This window comes from Doryrhamphus excisus, linkage group LG16 (genome assembly GCF_037039965.1).
Source record: "Doryrhamphus excisus strain RoL-2023G ecotype Guam linkage group LG16, RoL_Dexc_Guam_v1.1, whole genome shotgun sequence".
In the NCBI taxonomy this organism is placed as follows: Eukaryota; Metazoa; Chordata; class Actinopteri; order Syngnathiformes; family Syngnathidae; genus Doryrhamphus; species Doryrhamphus excisus.
This window is the reverse complement of record NC_136372.1, coordinates 7,490,420-7,505,103: the sequence shown is the minus strand read 5'-3', so window position 1 is coordinate 7,505,103 and position 14,684 is coordinate 7,490,420. Positions and strand designations below refer to the sequence as shown.

Genomic DNA, 14,684 nt, shown 5'->3' with positions numbered 1-14,684 from the left:
GTAAATAAAGAATATGAATGGCTTTTTGTACTGTAGTTGAGGCGTCAATACTTGAGGCGTTATATTACTACATATCCCATAAGGCCATGCCGCACCACCGTACCCAATAAAATCTCAGCTCGGCCCTCAACGTTCGACAAATCAGAGTTGAGAAAACTGAACTCTCGATTCAGATTCCCGTTGAAGTCTCCAGTCAAAAAAAAAATTGTACAAACTTTTGGATCTGTGGGACTTTGTGCTGCGGACAAACCCCCCTTCTGTCAGCGGCCTCTCTCCTGCTCCAAAGTTCATGACGATTACTGACGGTGACACGTTGCCGCTCGTCATGCCCGTCCGAACGGAGCGCTGCTATACCTCCGACGCGGCCTACACATCCCCGGCCTCTCTTACCCCCCCTGCCCCAATTAACGGCCAGCAGCCCGGGGTGGCTACGTCGCTCCTCTATAGCGGCTCGCAGTTTCGGGGCTATCAGAAGAGCAAAGGGAATTCCTACGACGTGGATGTTGTTTTGCAGGTAAAAAAAAAATCAATGTTAACTTGACGTTTTGTCATTGTTGTCATTTTAAAATGAAACTTTTTAATGCTAGCTCGCTGCATGTCGACAGTGGCTTGGTTGTCGGTGCTGACATACTGATATAATGATCTTTCCGACCATGTCATTAGTATGTCATTAAATGCCATTATCAATAATTAAATGATTGTAATGCATTTACATATGATGCACCTAACCGATATTTTAAAATGTAATTTACCCATCAATAAATGCATGGTCCTTTTGCAGACATTTTTCATGTTAACTTTCATAAACCGCCATAAGTGGTAGTCATTTAATCATGCATGTTAGACTTCACTAATATTGTTTATCTCTGACAGCATGTGACTCCAGAGGACTCTTATTTATGTGGATATTTGAAGATCAGGGGCCTGACAGAGGTGAGTGTGTGCAACTGGGTCAGAGTAGTAGCTGTGCTGACCTTTTTATTCCTGCAAGACTTATTCATCTTCACAGCCGGTTGCTTGACGCAAGTCAAGACGTGGCACAGATGAGGAGGGCGACCTCTATTTTAAGTCCTGCTTTGAGACAAGAGTATATCCATTTCCTTATGTAACACTCAGGGGAGGCGAAGGTTGGCGGATGGCAGCCGAATGACCTGGAAGATGAGAAAGGCATGCCGTCAGATCTGTTAACAAGGAGGGCATAGCGTGTTGACAAGGGCAAGTTTAACTCCTAGCCTTTACTAGTTCTTCTGTTTTATGTTGACAGGAGTATCCAACGCTCACAACATTCTTTGCTGGTGAAATAATAAGTCGAAAAAGACCTTTTTTAACAAGGAAGTGGGATGCAGATGAAGATGTGGACAGGAAACACTGGGTATGTCCCTTTTTATTCTTTTTCTCTTATTCCGCTCTTATTTTCAAATCCAGTCTATATTGATATGAACAATCCATATTTTAAAAATATCAATATGTCGCCCAGCCCTACAGTCACCCTTTCTGTGTCCTGGCTGAGATGCTCAGCCCTCTAGCCAAGGATTGACCAATAGAACAAAAACAAACTCTTAACAGGAATTTTCCATGTAATATTGTCTTATATTTGTGTCAGTACAGTATATTTATGCATGAGCATTCATTTAAAAATACACCAAGTATTATATTTAAACTAAGGTGACCATTTGTATGTCAAACAAATAGTTGACTTTCAAAGCTTTTGTAGGTAATTTGTCTGACCGGTATGTACTGAATTTTTACCAGGGCAAATTTCAGCCTTTTTATAAATTTGCCAAAAGTTTCAACTCTGACGACTTTGACTACGAGGCGCTGGAACACAGTGATTATGTCTTCATGAGATGGAAGGTGAGTTTTAATTGTTTTTTTTTTTCTGTGCCGTCAAAATCTCTTTCCTTTTCATTGTGAGCGCTTGTTTTTTTCCCTGCACCAAAAAGGAGCAGTTCCTGGTTCCCGATCACACCATCAAGGACATCAGCGGTGCATCGTTTGCAGGCTTCTACTACATCTGTTTCCAGAAGTCCACAGCCACTATTGAGGGTTACTACTACCACAGGAGCTCTGAATGGTCAGTGACCACATTATAACTCAGGCACGGCCATATACACAGATATATGTCCTTGATTCATTGTAGATCCATACATGCATGGTTATTCAGGCTCAGTTTATCCATGATTTGGTTGCACAAAAGTAGAATATGTTCTGACATAAGTTACCATTGGGATTTATGAAAATTATGTTCGCAATCTATTTCATCTCCTCCCTTATCTCAAGAAATAGTAACCATAAATGGAAACCAATAATTCGTCCACTGCACCCTACACATACAACTACACCCACTATATCATTCATTTCAGTCATTGTAGATTTTACATGACGTTATAATTGTTGCTGAGGTTCTCATTGGGAGTGACCAGGATTGATAGGATCAGGAATGAGTACATCAGAGGGACGTTACATTTAGAGGCCTTGGAGATAGTCAGAGAGGCCAGACTGAGATGGTTGGGACATGTCCAGAGGAGAGATAGTGAATATATTGGTAGAAGGATGCTGCGTTTAGAGCTGCCAGGTAGGAGGCGTAGAGGAAGACCAAAGAGGAGGTTTATGGATGTAGTGAAGGAGGACATGAGGGTAGTTGGTGTGAGAGAGACAGATGCAGAAGACAGGGTTGGATGGAGGAGATTGATTTGCTGTGGCGACCCCTGAAGGGAAAAGCCAAAGAGAAAGAAAAATCCAGATCATAATAACACGGGTTACTGTTCTGGCCTAAATCCGTGACCTTTGACGTCACTTCTTGTCCGCCAAAGAACAGGAGCAGGAATTTAATTTGTCTTAAACTCTTAATATGTCTGCTATATTGGGTAATACAAATGTAAATGTGATTATATGGGGGTTATTTCATGTCAAAAAACATATTTTGACTATCGTAAAACAGGTTTTCTATTACATAAATTCTGAAAATATTCAATTTATTAATATTGAATCCTACTTTGCGGAAATTCTGGAAGCTGTAAACCTGTGGGAAACCCATTATGTCACCACTGAGTACATGTCAACATCATGTTGATGATCAATAATCAGCATGGCCGTCTACCTGCCTGTCATCACATATAATATGTATTAAAGCTCACTGTGTGTCTTCTCAGGTACCAGTCACTCAACTTAAACCACATACAAGAGCACAGTATGCCCATTTACGAATTTCGCTGAAGAAAAACAACACTCAAGCGTGTTTGTCAAGGAGGAGACGGCACATGTTGTCCTGGTCTTCAAAAAAAAAAACAAAAAAACGACAGAGAGCCACTATCTGTCCAGACTGGAACCCACTCTGTATCCCCACTGTTGCTGATGTGGAGGACTCGACGGGTCGAAGGCGATTGGACGAGATGAAGTTAACGTCTCAAAGTGGTTGAAGACATGTCTGCCTGAGCATCCTTTTTAATTTGTCTTTATTATGGCTTGATTTCATTTTCATCCTGTGCTCACCTTTTCTCCCAGAGTTAAGACGCCAAACAATGTTGCCTTTTTTTAAATTGAGAATTATTACTTTTTATATACACATTAATTTGTGTAGAATTTTAAATCAAAATCGTGTACGTTGATGCCTGAATGCATCCTTGATGATTAATAATCTTGATTTGTTTCCAAATTACAGCAAATATTCTTAAAATTGCTTCAGGTTGGGTTTTTTTTTTCATAACAAGCCAAAGGATTGATAAAGCATGTTGAAACAAAGAAAAGGGCTTTTTAATGTTATTGTGAGTACGATTAGGATAAGGACTCCCAATATGTAACGTCACATTCCAGTTGTGTCACTGAGTTGGCACATTCGTAATGAATGTGCACAAAAACCACAAATTCATTGTGAAGGTGTGTGTGTAAGGTAATTTTAATCACGAGTAAGAAGTCAGTTTTTCAAAAATTTGACTTTGGAGTGGACAATTTTCAGTAACTTCCTGGTATGGCTTAAGTAGAACCCATATTCTGTGTGCCAGAACAGACAAGAAAGTGAACAGTTTGTCAGAAATGTTGGATTAAACTGTTTATTGTGTGAGGAGAAATAACAAATAAAACGGTTGTGTTCCATGTTCCTTCAACGCTTTAATTTACTGACCTGACAGTATATCTCAGTGACCACTAGATGTCAGCAACACACTGAAATGACATGTTAGGTTCTAACATTAACAGCTCTACAAAGTACCTGTACGTTACTTATGAGGTATTACTCGCAGTGTTTTGTTGAATGTCTTCTTTTTCGACTAATACATTTTTTTTGTGCTGATGATTAACATTGACCTGATTATAGCTCTTTCCCCTGAAGGCAATTACCAATAATCACAATTAAGCTAATCAATTCAATGACTAAGATCCTACCGCAGTATTTGTCCACCAAGTTTACAGTAAAAAATAAACATGGAAAAGTTAGATATAGTTCATTTTTAAGCAATTACCGCCAAATTTCAAGTACTTTCCTGTGTGGTTTTGCCGGTGTAGCGCGTGAAAAGTGAACAGTTCAATGAACGCCTTATTTTCCCCGAAGCAAAGGAAACGTGAGCGTACGTGCCGCTGCTATGGAAACATGCGGAAGGAGCAAAGGATTTTGTGCCGCTCCAATGAATCATTAAAGGAAGTGAATCAATGTGGAAGTACAACAACCGAGCTATTTCTTTCCTATGTGTCGTCAGAGTGTAATGATGTAACAGGCGTGACTCAAGAATCCGTGCGGCGCGCGCAGCACAACCGTGCGGCTTCTACCTCGTGCTTGGAGACAGTAGTGATGTGCGATAACCACTCCGATTCGATACTGAGTCAAATTCAGGCTTGTATTGGCGATACCGATACCTTATGCAAAGTCATCCAATGTTCATTCATTCATTTTCTACCGCTTATCCTCACCTATCCCAGCTGTCTTTGGGCGTGAAGTGGGGTACACCCTGGGCTGGTCGCCAGCCAATCACAGGGCACATATAGACAAACAACCATTCACACTCACATTCATAGAATGTGTGAGGAAGCCGGAGTACCCGGAAAAAACCCACGCATGCACAGGAGAACATGCAAACTCCACACAGACATGGCTGAGGGTGGAATTGAACTCAGGTCTCCTCGCTGTGGGGCCTGCGCGCTAACCACTTGTCCTTAACCCTATGTGTCTGGTACATTTAAAAAAAGTAGTATTTTAGAGTCCCCCCCCCCTTCTATAAATTTACTGATTTACTGATACAGGCCTATTTTTTTTAATCCATAAAATTGTTTTTAAATCACTGCTATGGTTGCCCCGTTTATACATTTGTTCATATATTGTGTTTGTATAAATTAAATTATATGTAAAAAAAATATTGTTGTATATAAATAATGTTATTGCCCTTTGACAGGTGATATTCATCAAAACAGGTCGCCCCCTAAGTACTCGGATTGGTTGACTGTAGCCATCGGGGACATATATAGTATATATATACATATGTGTGTGTGTAGGGCAGAGGTGTGATTTAATATGTCTGATGAAGGTCAAACGGACCGAAACGTTACCTGAATAAACTGATGAATGAGAGCGACACAGTGTGCGGGAACCTTCCTTTGAACAATATGATAGTATAAAGAATACATGACAATTTATTACTTAACTAATTAATTTAGTAATCCCTCAAAAGCCATCCCTTCCCTTACTGACCATTTTGATTATTTTGACCTGATTTTTCAAGGCACACAAAATATTGTGTTGTTGGGCAATATAGATATGGTATATGCTAAAATAAAGATCAGACTGACTAGTAGGCCCCACTGACCTGTTACTGTTGTCGCTACTTGTCATTGTCCCTGCTTAATTTAAGAGGGGATATAGAGAAAGAATGGCTAACCTAAGACAAGACAATCACCTGCTCGTGCTTGGCATAGCTCGATATAAGAGGGCGAAGACAGACACCAGAGAAAACGATGAGCAATTAAAAACGAAACAGCATCACCCTGGGAAACCTCAGCATATTCAATTTCCACCATCCTGTGTTGTACATATTTGTGTGTTTATTTCACTTGTTTATTTTCTACTGCATATCCTGTTCATCTGCAGCCTATCCCAGCTGACTTTATGGGTGACTCACAAAGAGACCAGAATTAGCCATGTTTGTTTTGGTACTACCAAGGATTATTTATAGCAGAATACTGCAATCACACCTGCCAGATAACCACTCTACCACGTGACATTAGAGTAACTCTTCTGGCACCGAGGAAGATGTTCCACCGGTTTTCACAACGGATCGTGTGTCAGTTGTTTTCCGGAAGTAAGCCAAGTAAGCCTACCATCCAAAGAAGGCTGGGTCAAAGTTAGTTAGTAGAAATATACACAGCATATTTTGATTTTTTTTTTATATAGACAACAAAAACCCTCCAAGCCTCGCTGGTTAGTGACACAACACTTTGCAAAAAATTGACAGGAAATCAACCCCAAAACAGGAGTACAATAAAGTTTTGGTATGGCCCAACTAGAGGCTATTACTGAATCTAAGTGAAACCCAGTGGGGTGACCTGAAGGGGGCTAGGCACAAGAGATACCCTGGCAATCTGACACATTTGGAATTTAAATTTAAATTTAAATTCAATGATTTATTCGACATTGTATCTTAAATACATGTTTATTTAAAGAAATGAAAAGCCTATTATGTACAGATGTATGCACAATGAATTGATTCCAATTTGGCATTGTTTTTGTGTCATTTAGTATTTATTATTTTATCAAAATGTTTTTTTTTTCTACAAGAAAAAAATACATTATAAAAACAAAGTGGAAAAACATTGTACAGATTCAAGCATTTATTATATATGTACGTATATAAGTATTTATTATTTATTTTATATTGTTCATATAAACACAATTACTTTCTAAAATACTACACATTTTGCAAAAATAAAGAAAAACATGCATGGTATGCATGATAAATATATTTATCATTTTGTAGTGTGATGATTTGTTTTTTCTATTCTACTACAAAAAGTCTGGTAATATAAGTTCCATTTTATTTGTTTGATTTTCAATGAATTTGTGAGCATTTAAAAAGAGGCTAAACTGCGGTAGCCCGTTTCTTTTCTCAGACAATAATTGCCATATTTGTGACGTTCAACGCCAACTCACATTGCAATGCCGGACTTCCCCCGAAGTAACAAATGCAGTCCTTTTGCCAACACGTCACGCAGCCACACCTGTGCAGGTGGAGGGAGTATAAATATCATACAGAGCATCTCTGCACAATTGGAAGCTGACTGACTGGCTGCGTTCCTACTTATCTTACGTATCCTACTTAGCTCTTGGGCTCATTTTTTGGGCTTTTATTTTTTGGTATGGAGCCGCAGAGGTATCCCGTCAGCATCCGTGTACAGGGGGTGATGCAGAAGGACAAGAAAAAAGTAGGGATTGTGTGCATTTTCCACAGATTATATACTCAAACTGAGAGTTAAACATGTGCACTATTTCTTACTGCAGATGTTCATGACATCCGTGCTTTGGTCCGACGACAATGACATCGTAATTTACAGGACCGTGGAGGACTTCAAGAAAATGCATGTAAGTGTGAAAGCACCTTTTTAACATGTCAACTCACAGTGCCTTATTAATAAATAAAACAACATGTTCTTTTATAGAAGCAGCTAAAAAAAGCATTCCCATCCACCAAAAAAAATGAAAGAACCGTGCCCAAATTTCAAGGTATTCCACTCATTTCTTATTCTACATTATCTCTCAAGATCGGGGGTCTCAAACACGCGGCCCGTGGGCCAAATGTGGCCCGCAGGACACTAGTTTGAGGCCCCCGCCTTGATATGAAAGTTTAATGTTAGTGCGGCCCGCGCAAGTTCGATATGGATGCTGTATGGTATCATGTACCCAGAAAACATTATTACGTTTGATTAATGTTCATGTTAAAGGTTAAATAACTGTTAATAGTTATCCTCCCTATCCGTGTGGAAGTGGTAGGTTTTTGGCCATTTAAGTTTAAAGGAAATAACTTGAAGGCTACCGTTTAGGTCGCTAGCTCTCTAGTTTGCGAGTTAGCATGTGTCTGGAGACCCCGCAGTTGCGTAATATGTTGTAAATAAAAAGAGTATAAATGTGACTATAGTCGTGTTTTGTCATGTCTACAGGGCTCTAATAATGCTTTGTTAATTTTAATCTGAAAAAAATAATTTGTCTACCCACCAACTATATTAAGTTTTTATTATTTGCCGTTTTATTATTATTATTATTATATTTATTTTTTTATTTATTACTGATTGATTGATTTTTTTTATTCTTGATTTGTTTATTTATTTTTCATCTTATTTTGTGTAGAAAAATAAAAAGTAAGATATCTGAGAAGAGTGGAATGTTTTATCAGAGCTTTTCTTGTAGAAAATTGGAACAAAAGCAAAGTTTTAAAAATTTTTTGGTTTTTAATAAATCCGTTTTTTGGGGGTTTTTTTTTTAAACCTGATGCGGCCCAGTCTCACCTAGACCCGAGCTCCAGTGGCCCCCAAGTAAATTGAGTTTGAGACCCCTGCTCAAGATGCTAACTTGTCCTTTTTCTTCAATTAGTGGAAAAGAAAGCAAAAGCGGTCCAGAAGAACGGTTCAGAAAAAGCCTTGCATTACCTGAAGCCCTTGCAGACATACTGCGATAAACTGCTGAGGTCCGACCCGCAGGTCAACCAGTCGGTGCACTTGATCCAGTTTCTCCACCCCAAAGATGCAGAATTGCAGCCTAACTACTCAGAGAACAGGTATGTTTGCTTCAGTTGACAAAGAGAACGCTGAGGCTCAATGCCATGTCATTAAAAAGGTGCACACTCGCTCCACCACTGCATATTTTCAAAGATAAATATTCTAGCTTGTGCAAGAAACAATTGAGGTAGAACATATTTATGTGGAAATAAATATTCATTTATTATTATTTTTAAATACTGCACATAGACACATTATTTTTGTGTATTTTTTAAAATGAAATGTTTATAAATAAAATTAAAATTATTTTAAAATTATTTGTATTTATTAAAAATATTTCAATAAAATATGTGCATGGTTACTACAAAACAAACTTAGCAAAATAATAAGAAACTGATATTATTTATTATTATTATTATATTATTATTATTATTATTTATTTATTATTTGTTTTTATTTTATGATTTATAACTTAATATATTTATTAAGTTTCTGCTACAAAAAACAGGATATATAATAGATAAAGGTGTTTAAAAGGTCTCATTAAAGGTCTCATTTCAAGCCTTTTAAAGCACCTTAGTTAAAAAATCCAGCACATTTTAAACACTAAAACAACTCACTTGTATGTAGGTCATTGTTGAGCCACAGGCAGTGTGTCCACACCTTATTCAAGATGCCAGATTGTTGCCTGAGGCCTTTAGGAGCAGCCAACTTACCTCAAGTCTTACCTTGTCTCTCCGCCTCAGCGTCGTCATCATGGCCCCCGAAGGAGACGCCACGTGGAACACAGTCCAAAGCCCGGGCGGCGGCAGTGTGACCCAGCCTTTTGCCACGGAGACGTACAGGTGCGTGGCCCCCTTCGAGACCAAGGACACCAAGAACAAGCCGTTCAAGGTGGCGCTGAATGAGAAAGTGGATGTGCTCATGAAGGATAAAGCAGGTGAGGGCATTAGCTCTTGGGGTAAGAACACATCTACCAGGTATAGCGTCCAAATCTGATGTCTTATATGCTTCAGGTTGGTGGCTTGTGGAGAACGAAGACAAGAGCATGGCTTGGTTTCCTGCGCCGTACCTGGCAAGGCTGGATGATGAACCGGAAGACGACAGTGTGGATGGACTTCCTGAAAGAGGTTCGCCCCCTCTATGAACACTTTTGCTCATTCGTGAGTTCTCTTGGTTGGACTTTCTCATTGTGTTGCTCTGTCCTCATCAGGAATGTTGTACAACGTCACCAAGAGTTACCAGGCCCACAATGACGATGAAATGACCGTGAGCCTTGGTGCTGTGGTGGAGGTCCTGCAGAAGTCTGAAAATGGCTGGTGGCTCATCAGGTAGTACGATCTTTCTTTGGCACTTTGACTGTTTTAGGAACATAACGGTAACACTTTCCACAGAGACTTTGAGGGATAGGAGTGAACTCCTATGACGGTGCCTTAGAGTAGGGCTAACAATGGAGGGTCACTGGGGTGGTGACCTCATATTTACTGCTGTTGGACCCTTGACACTTGATTTGTACAGTTTGGGAACATACTTGTACCTTTTTTATACTTGGGAAGATACTTAAATCCAGTTTGTCCCTGGAAGACTTACCTTGGAGATTGACATGCACCCTTTGTGGTAAAATGGGTCGGATCATTAATATTTTTGTACACTTTCCAGTTTTTCCGTTCCCTCGGAATACAAGGATTACAGAATAGGAAGGTTAGGGTAAGGTTTAGGGTGTGGTAAGACACATAGTATTTGTATTTCAATGGTCATGGACAAGGTGCAAACTGCTCTCTTGGACTTTTGAGGTACATATTTCTGATCAATCCTTCCAGAGTTTAACCCGGCCTTTGGCTTTATTCAACAGATACAAAGCCAAAGCCGGCTACATCCCCAGCATGTACCTGAAACCCCAAGGCAACTCTACTGCACACAGGACGGGCCACTCCCAAGAGCCCACTAGCCCTACCCTCCTGTCCCCCGTGTCCCCCGTGTCTCCCGTGTCCCCCAACAGGCTGGCAGTGCAGTCGCAGCAGCTGAGCCGCTCTCAAGAGAACCTTCTGCGTCAGCCAATGCCCGCCAGGCCCACCTCACCCAAACCTACCTCACGCAAAGGCCTCCAACCAGAGAGCAAGAATTTGTCCAAATCTGTTGAGTTCCTGAACCGACCTCAACCAGCCATACCAGTTCGGCCCATCATCAAGAAAGCCGCCGCCCCACCTCCCCCTCCAAAATACATCCCTAAACCAGTCATCAAGGTGGAGAGCGACATCGACGACGATCAGCACCTAAGCCCAGAGGAGGACAGCGACGGAGAGTTCACAAGCGACAGCGACTTCAGCAGCGATGACCTCAGTTCCTCCTCGGCCAGCACGCCCATCAGGCTGACCATGAGCACTGACGACTACCGCATGCCACACAGCCGCACCCCTCCGCCGCCGTCCAGGTACAGCCTCAGCCCAGACAGCGGCTTGGAGGGCAGACTGACGCCCAGTGTCTCTGACTCAAACATCTTTAAGAGCGCTAATGCGGCACCCAAGATGCCACCCAGGCCGAAGACAAAAGAAATCCTCACACGCTGCACCACTGTCACACGCAAGAACGCAAAGAGGGCCGCAAGCCCAGCACCCTCTCCCATACAGAGTTGGTAGCCTCTGTGCTTATTAACCAAGACCACAAATCATCTACTGATTCTTGTCGCTAATTATTATTGGAAAGATGTGTCTGTGTTCCAGTCTCTTCTGACTGTATTTTCCATACTGGAAATCTTTTGTTGTGCTTTACATGCATTTAGACAACAGAGAAAATAGCTCCTTTATAAGTGCACCATAATATATTTTTGTTTGTGTGTAAAGAAGGACCTAAATACTTGTATACAAATAAAAGTGTGATGGAAAACCGGGCAGTGATCAATACTTGCACAAGCCACATACCACAAGGAGTTGAACTCTGGTTCAGCCACATGTCCTCATTCCAGTACACAACGATCAAACTTACTGGTACTTCAAAGTGGCAAGGAGAAACTAAAAAAATGCATGATTGAAAACCGTTACAATGTACCCCAATGGACATCCACTAAGTATTGTTTAATACCATTTTCCAGTATAGTATACACCATTCATTCATTCATTTTCTACCGCTTTTTCCTCACAAGGGTCGCGGGGGTGCTGGAGCCCAGCTGTCTTTGGGCGGGAGGCGGGGTACACCCTGGACTGGTCGCCAGCCAATCACTGGGCACATATAGACAAACAACCATTCACACTCACATAGTATACACCAGTGGTTCTCAATTAGTTTGGCTGCAGAACCCACATAAGTGGTGACCCAAATTACGGGAATTGTCACTGAAGAATTCTGTTCTTTTATTGTCATTATACTGTACTAATTAAGTCTTGTCCTTAAAAAAGCCATTTGTGGTTCTTTAATGAACATAAACACATAGTGTATCCAGCCGTTGAGAACCGTTGGTGTAGATCGCAGTTGTTCAACGAAACAATGTGTGAACGTTCAGCTGCATGAAATGTGAACCATTACATCATCAATTGGTCCCATGATTATTATCATCATTATTATGATTATCCAAGCTGACTGGTTGCCAGCCAATCACATGGCACACATAGATAAACAACCTTTCATATTCACTATGGACTATTTAGAGACTCAAATTAACCTAAGTAGTTCTGGACCTGGAGTATAGCCAAAGAGAACATGCAAAGATGCCCAAACTGAGATTCGAACCGATATCGTCGCAATCTCCTCACTGTGTGGCCAACATTTTTTCAGCCCGACTCCGTCCATCACTTTCATTCTCTGCTGCTGAATTCCTGACCCACGCGTTTATCACATTTAGAATCGACTACTGCAACAGTATTCTTTATGATATGAAGGAAACTCACAGCCTCCCTTTACTTTGAGGCGAGTTCCTGGTGGGTGTCGAGTGGAGGGTGGGAGAGATCTATACACAAACCAAGATAGAATATGCCCAACATTTATTCCTGACACCACAGACCTAATACAGACGTCCAGGCTTATCACAGTCCCTGTCAGCCTACAATTAAGTTGGTCTTAGAACAGCGCAGCTGCAAAAAGCCCCTTCTCTCCCTGCCCGGCTGTTTTTACATATTTCAGATTGTGCAGATGCGGCATCGGCTGGCCAATAAGAAGTTGCCACTGCCCTGGTCATGCGTCTGGTCATGTTGTCCAGATGCAGAAGGGCCCCCAAATCCTCCTGCAGGTGGATGCCGCTGGTGACCTCCTGACCTGTAAACAGTTTGTTTTTTCCATATCTGTGTGTAACTAAACCAGTAAACGGGTTATAATAAAGTAATCAATCCGATGGGTTCTGCAACTAAGTGTTGTTTATATCCGGACATGTGGGTGTATCAAGCCAAACTGTGAGATGAGTATAATAAACTAAAACAATATAATGAATAATCACCTTCAGGTACAACATCCAAAACCCTCAACAAATTACAATTTATTCAGAACTCAGCTGCCCGCCTCCTCACCTCCACCCGCTCCCGTGAACATGTTACCCGATCCTTAAAAACCTCCACTGGCTTCCCGTCCCCCAACGTATCCATTTCAAAGTCCTTCTCATCATCTACAAAGCTCTCCACAACCTGACCCCTCCATACCTCACAGACCTCCTTCATCCACACAATCCCCCGCGTCCCCTTCGCTCCTCAGACTCTAACCTCCTGGCACACCCCTGTAAGACCAAGCTCCGAACCTGGGGTGACACAGCCTTCTCCATTGCTGCCCCCACTCTCTGGAACTCTTTGCCCCATTCACTCCATGCTTGCCCCAACCTTCCCAGTTTCAAAAAAACAACTAAAAACCCACCTCTTTTTTGTTTTGAATGTCTAACTTTTTATACCTGACTGCTGTGCCCCGCTTTTACCCATGTTTTAGCTGTGTATAAACGAATAAATGTTGTATTTTTATGTATCTTTTACTCTGTTTACTTGCTTTTATTCAACTCCATTTTTTCTGTAAAGCGTCTTTGAGTACTTTTAAAAGCACTATACAAATAAAATGTATTATTATTATTATTATTAAAAAACAAAGAGACAGTTGTAATGTCTAACTTTTTATACCTGAGCTCTGATGTTTGGATATTGTATTTTAATGCATCTGTTACTCTGTTTTTACTCAACTCTATTTTTATTTATTTTTCTCCACTGTAAAGCGTCTTTGAGTACTCTGAAAAGCGTTATACAAATAAAATGTATTATTATTATTATAACATGCTAACCACTAAGCTAACCTTCACTCATCACTGACACTACAGGGATGGGCAAGCGTCACATGAACTATGAACCATAAAACATTGACTATTAAAAAGTATGTGAACATCCCTCCTTTTTAAATTCCCAGACAGTGCAGTGGGTAGGTTATGTTGTCTGTCACATATTTGTTGACTTGTGTTTGTTTGGCGCCATGGGTGAGGTCGTCCGGATGGCTGCATGTGAAAAGCTACTTAAACCATCAAAACATTGTCTCTGATTGTGTCTGATGACGACTTGCAAGTCATGTTTTCCATCTTGTATGTTAAAAGTTTAAATTAAATACTTTGGAAGCAACCTGCGGGCCTGATTTAGACGCTTGGTGGGGCGAATGTAGCCCCCAGGCCATAGTTTGCCCACCCCTGCTATACTATATTACGTCATTTATACTACGTATATCACCATGTCAATCAGACCAATGGCTGTCACGCACGGTAGTTTGAGGCGGCAAGCGGGAACAAATACTCTCACAAATCATAATTATTTCTACGGTACTGTCTATCTACCGCTTTGAACTGCGGCTAAAATTTGGGTATAAGCTACTAGTCAACGCTAGGCAGCTATTTGGTGGTTTATGTGACAATGGCTGAAGAGCTAGCAGCGCTAGCATTAGCAGTGCACTAGCTAGTCATCGATATATCAGTAAAACATACTCAGATTATAGCGAACTCATTATGTATTTTAACATATGCCAACATATGTAACATATGACAGGAACAG

The 14,684-nt window shown here is 40.9% G+C and overlaps 1 protein-coding gene across 2 annotated transcripts; it reads left to right on the top strand.

The window, feature by feature from the left end:
* Positions 1-153: 153 nt before the first annotated feature.
* Positions 154-11,727, top strand: LOC131103094 (NADPH oxidase organizer 1-like). Of its 2 annotated transcripts, XM_058049032.2 has the most exons (10): positions 154-514; positions 874-933; positions 1,265-1,372; positions 1,753-1,854; positions 1,944-2,074; positions 3,153-3,214; positions 9,497-9,631; positions 9,708-9,821; positions 9,905-10,022; positions 10,544-11,727. In XM_058049032.2, the coding sequence occupies exons 1-10, from the start codon at positions 290-292 to the stop codon at positions 11,325-11,327; spliced, it is 1,839 nt and encodes a 612-aa protein (XP_057905015.2). In that variant the 5' UTR covers positions 154-289; the 3' UTR covers positions 11,328-11,727. The 2 variants fall into 2 exon arrangements, with proteins under 2 accessions (XP_057905015.2, XP_057905014.2); XM_058049031.2 differs by lacking the exons at positions 154-514; positions 874-933; positions 1,265-1,372; ... (1 more) ...; positions 1,944-2,074; positions 3,153-3,214 and adding exons at positions 7,261-7,404; positions 7,481-7,561; positions 7,639-7,702; positions 8,567-8,750 and having other exon boundaries at positions 9,438-9,631; positions 10,544-11,597.
* Positions 11,728-14,684: the final 2,957 nt, after the last annotated feature.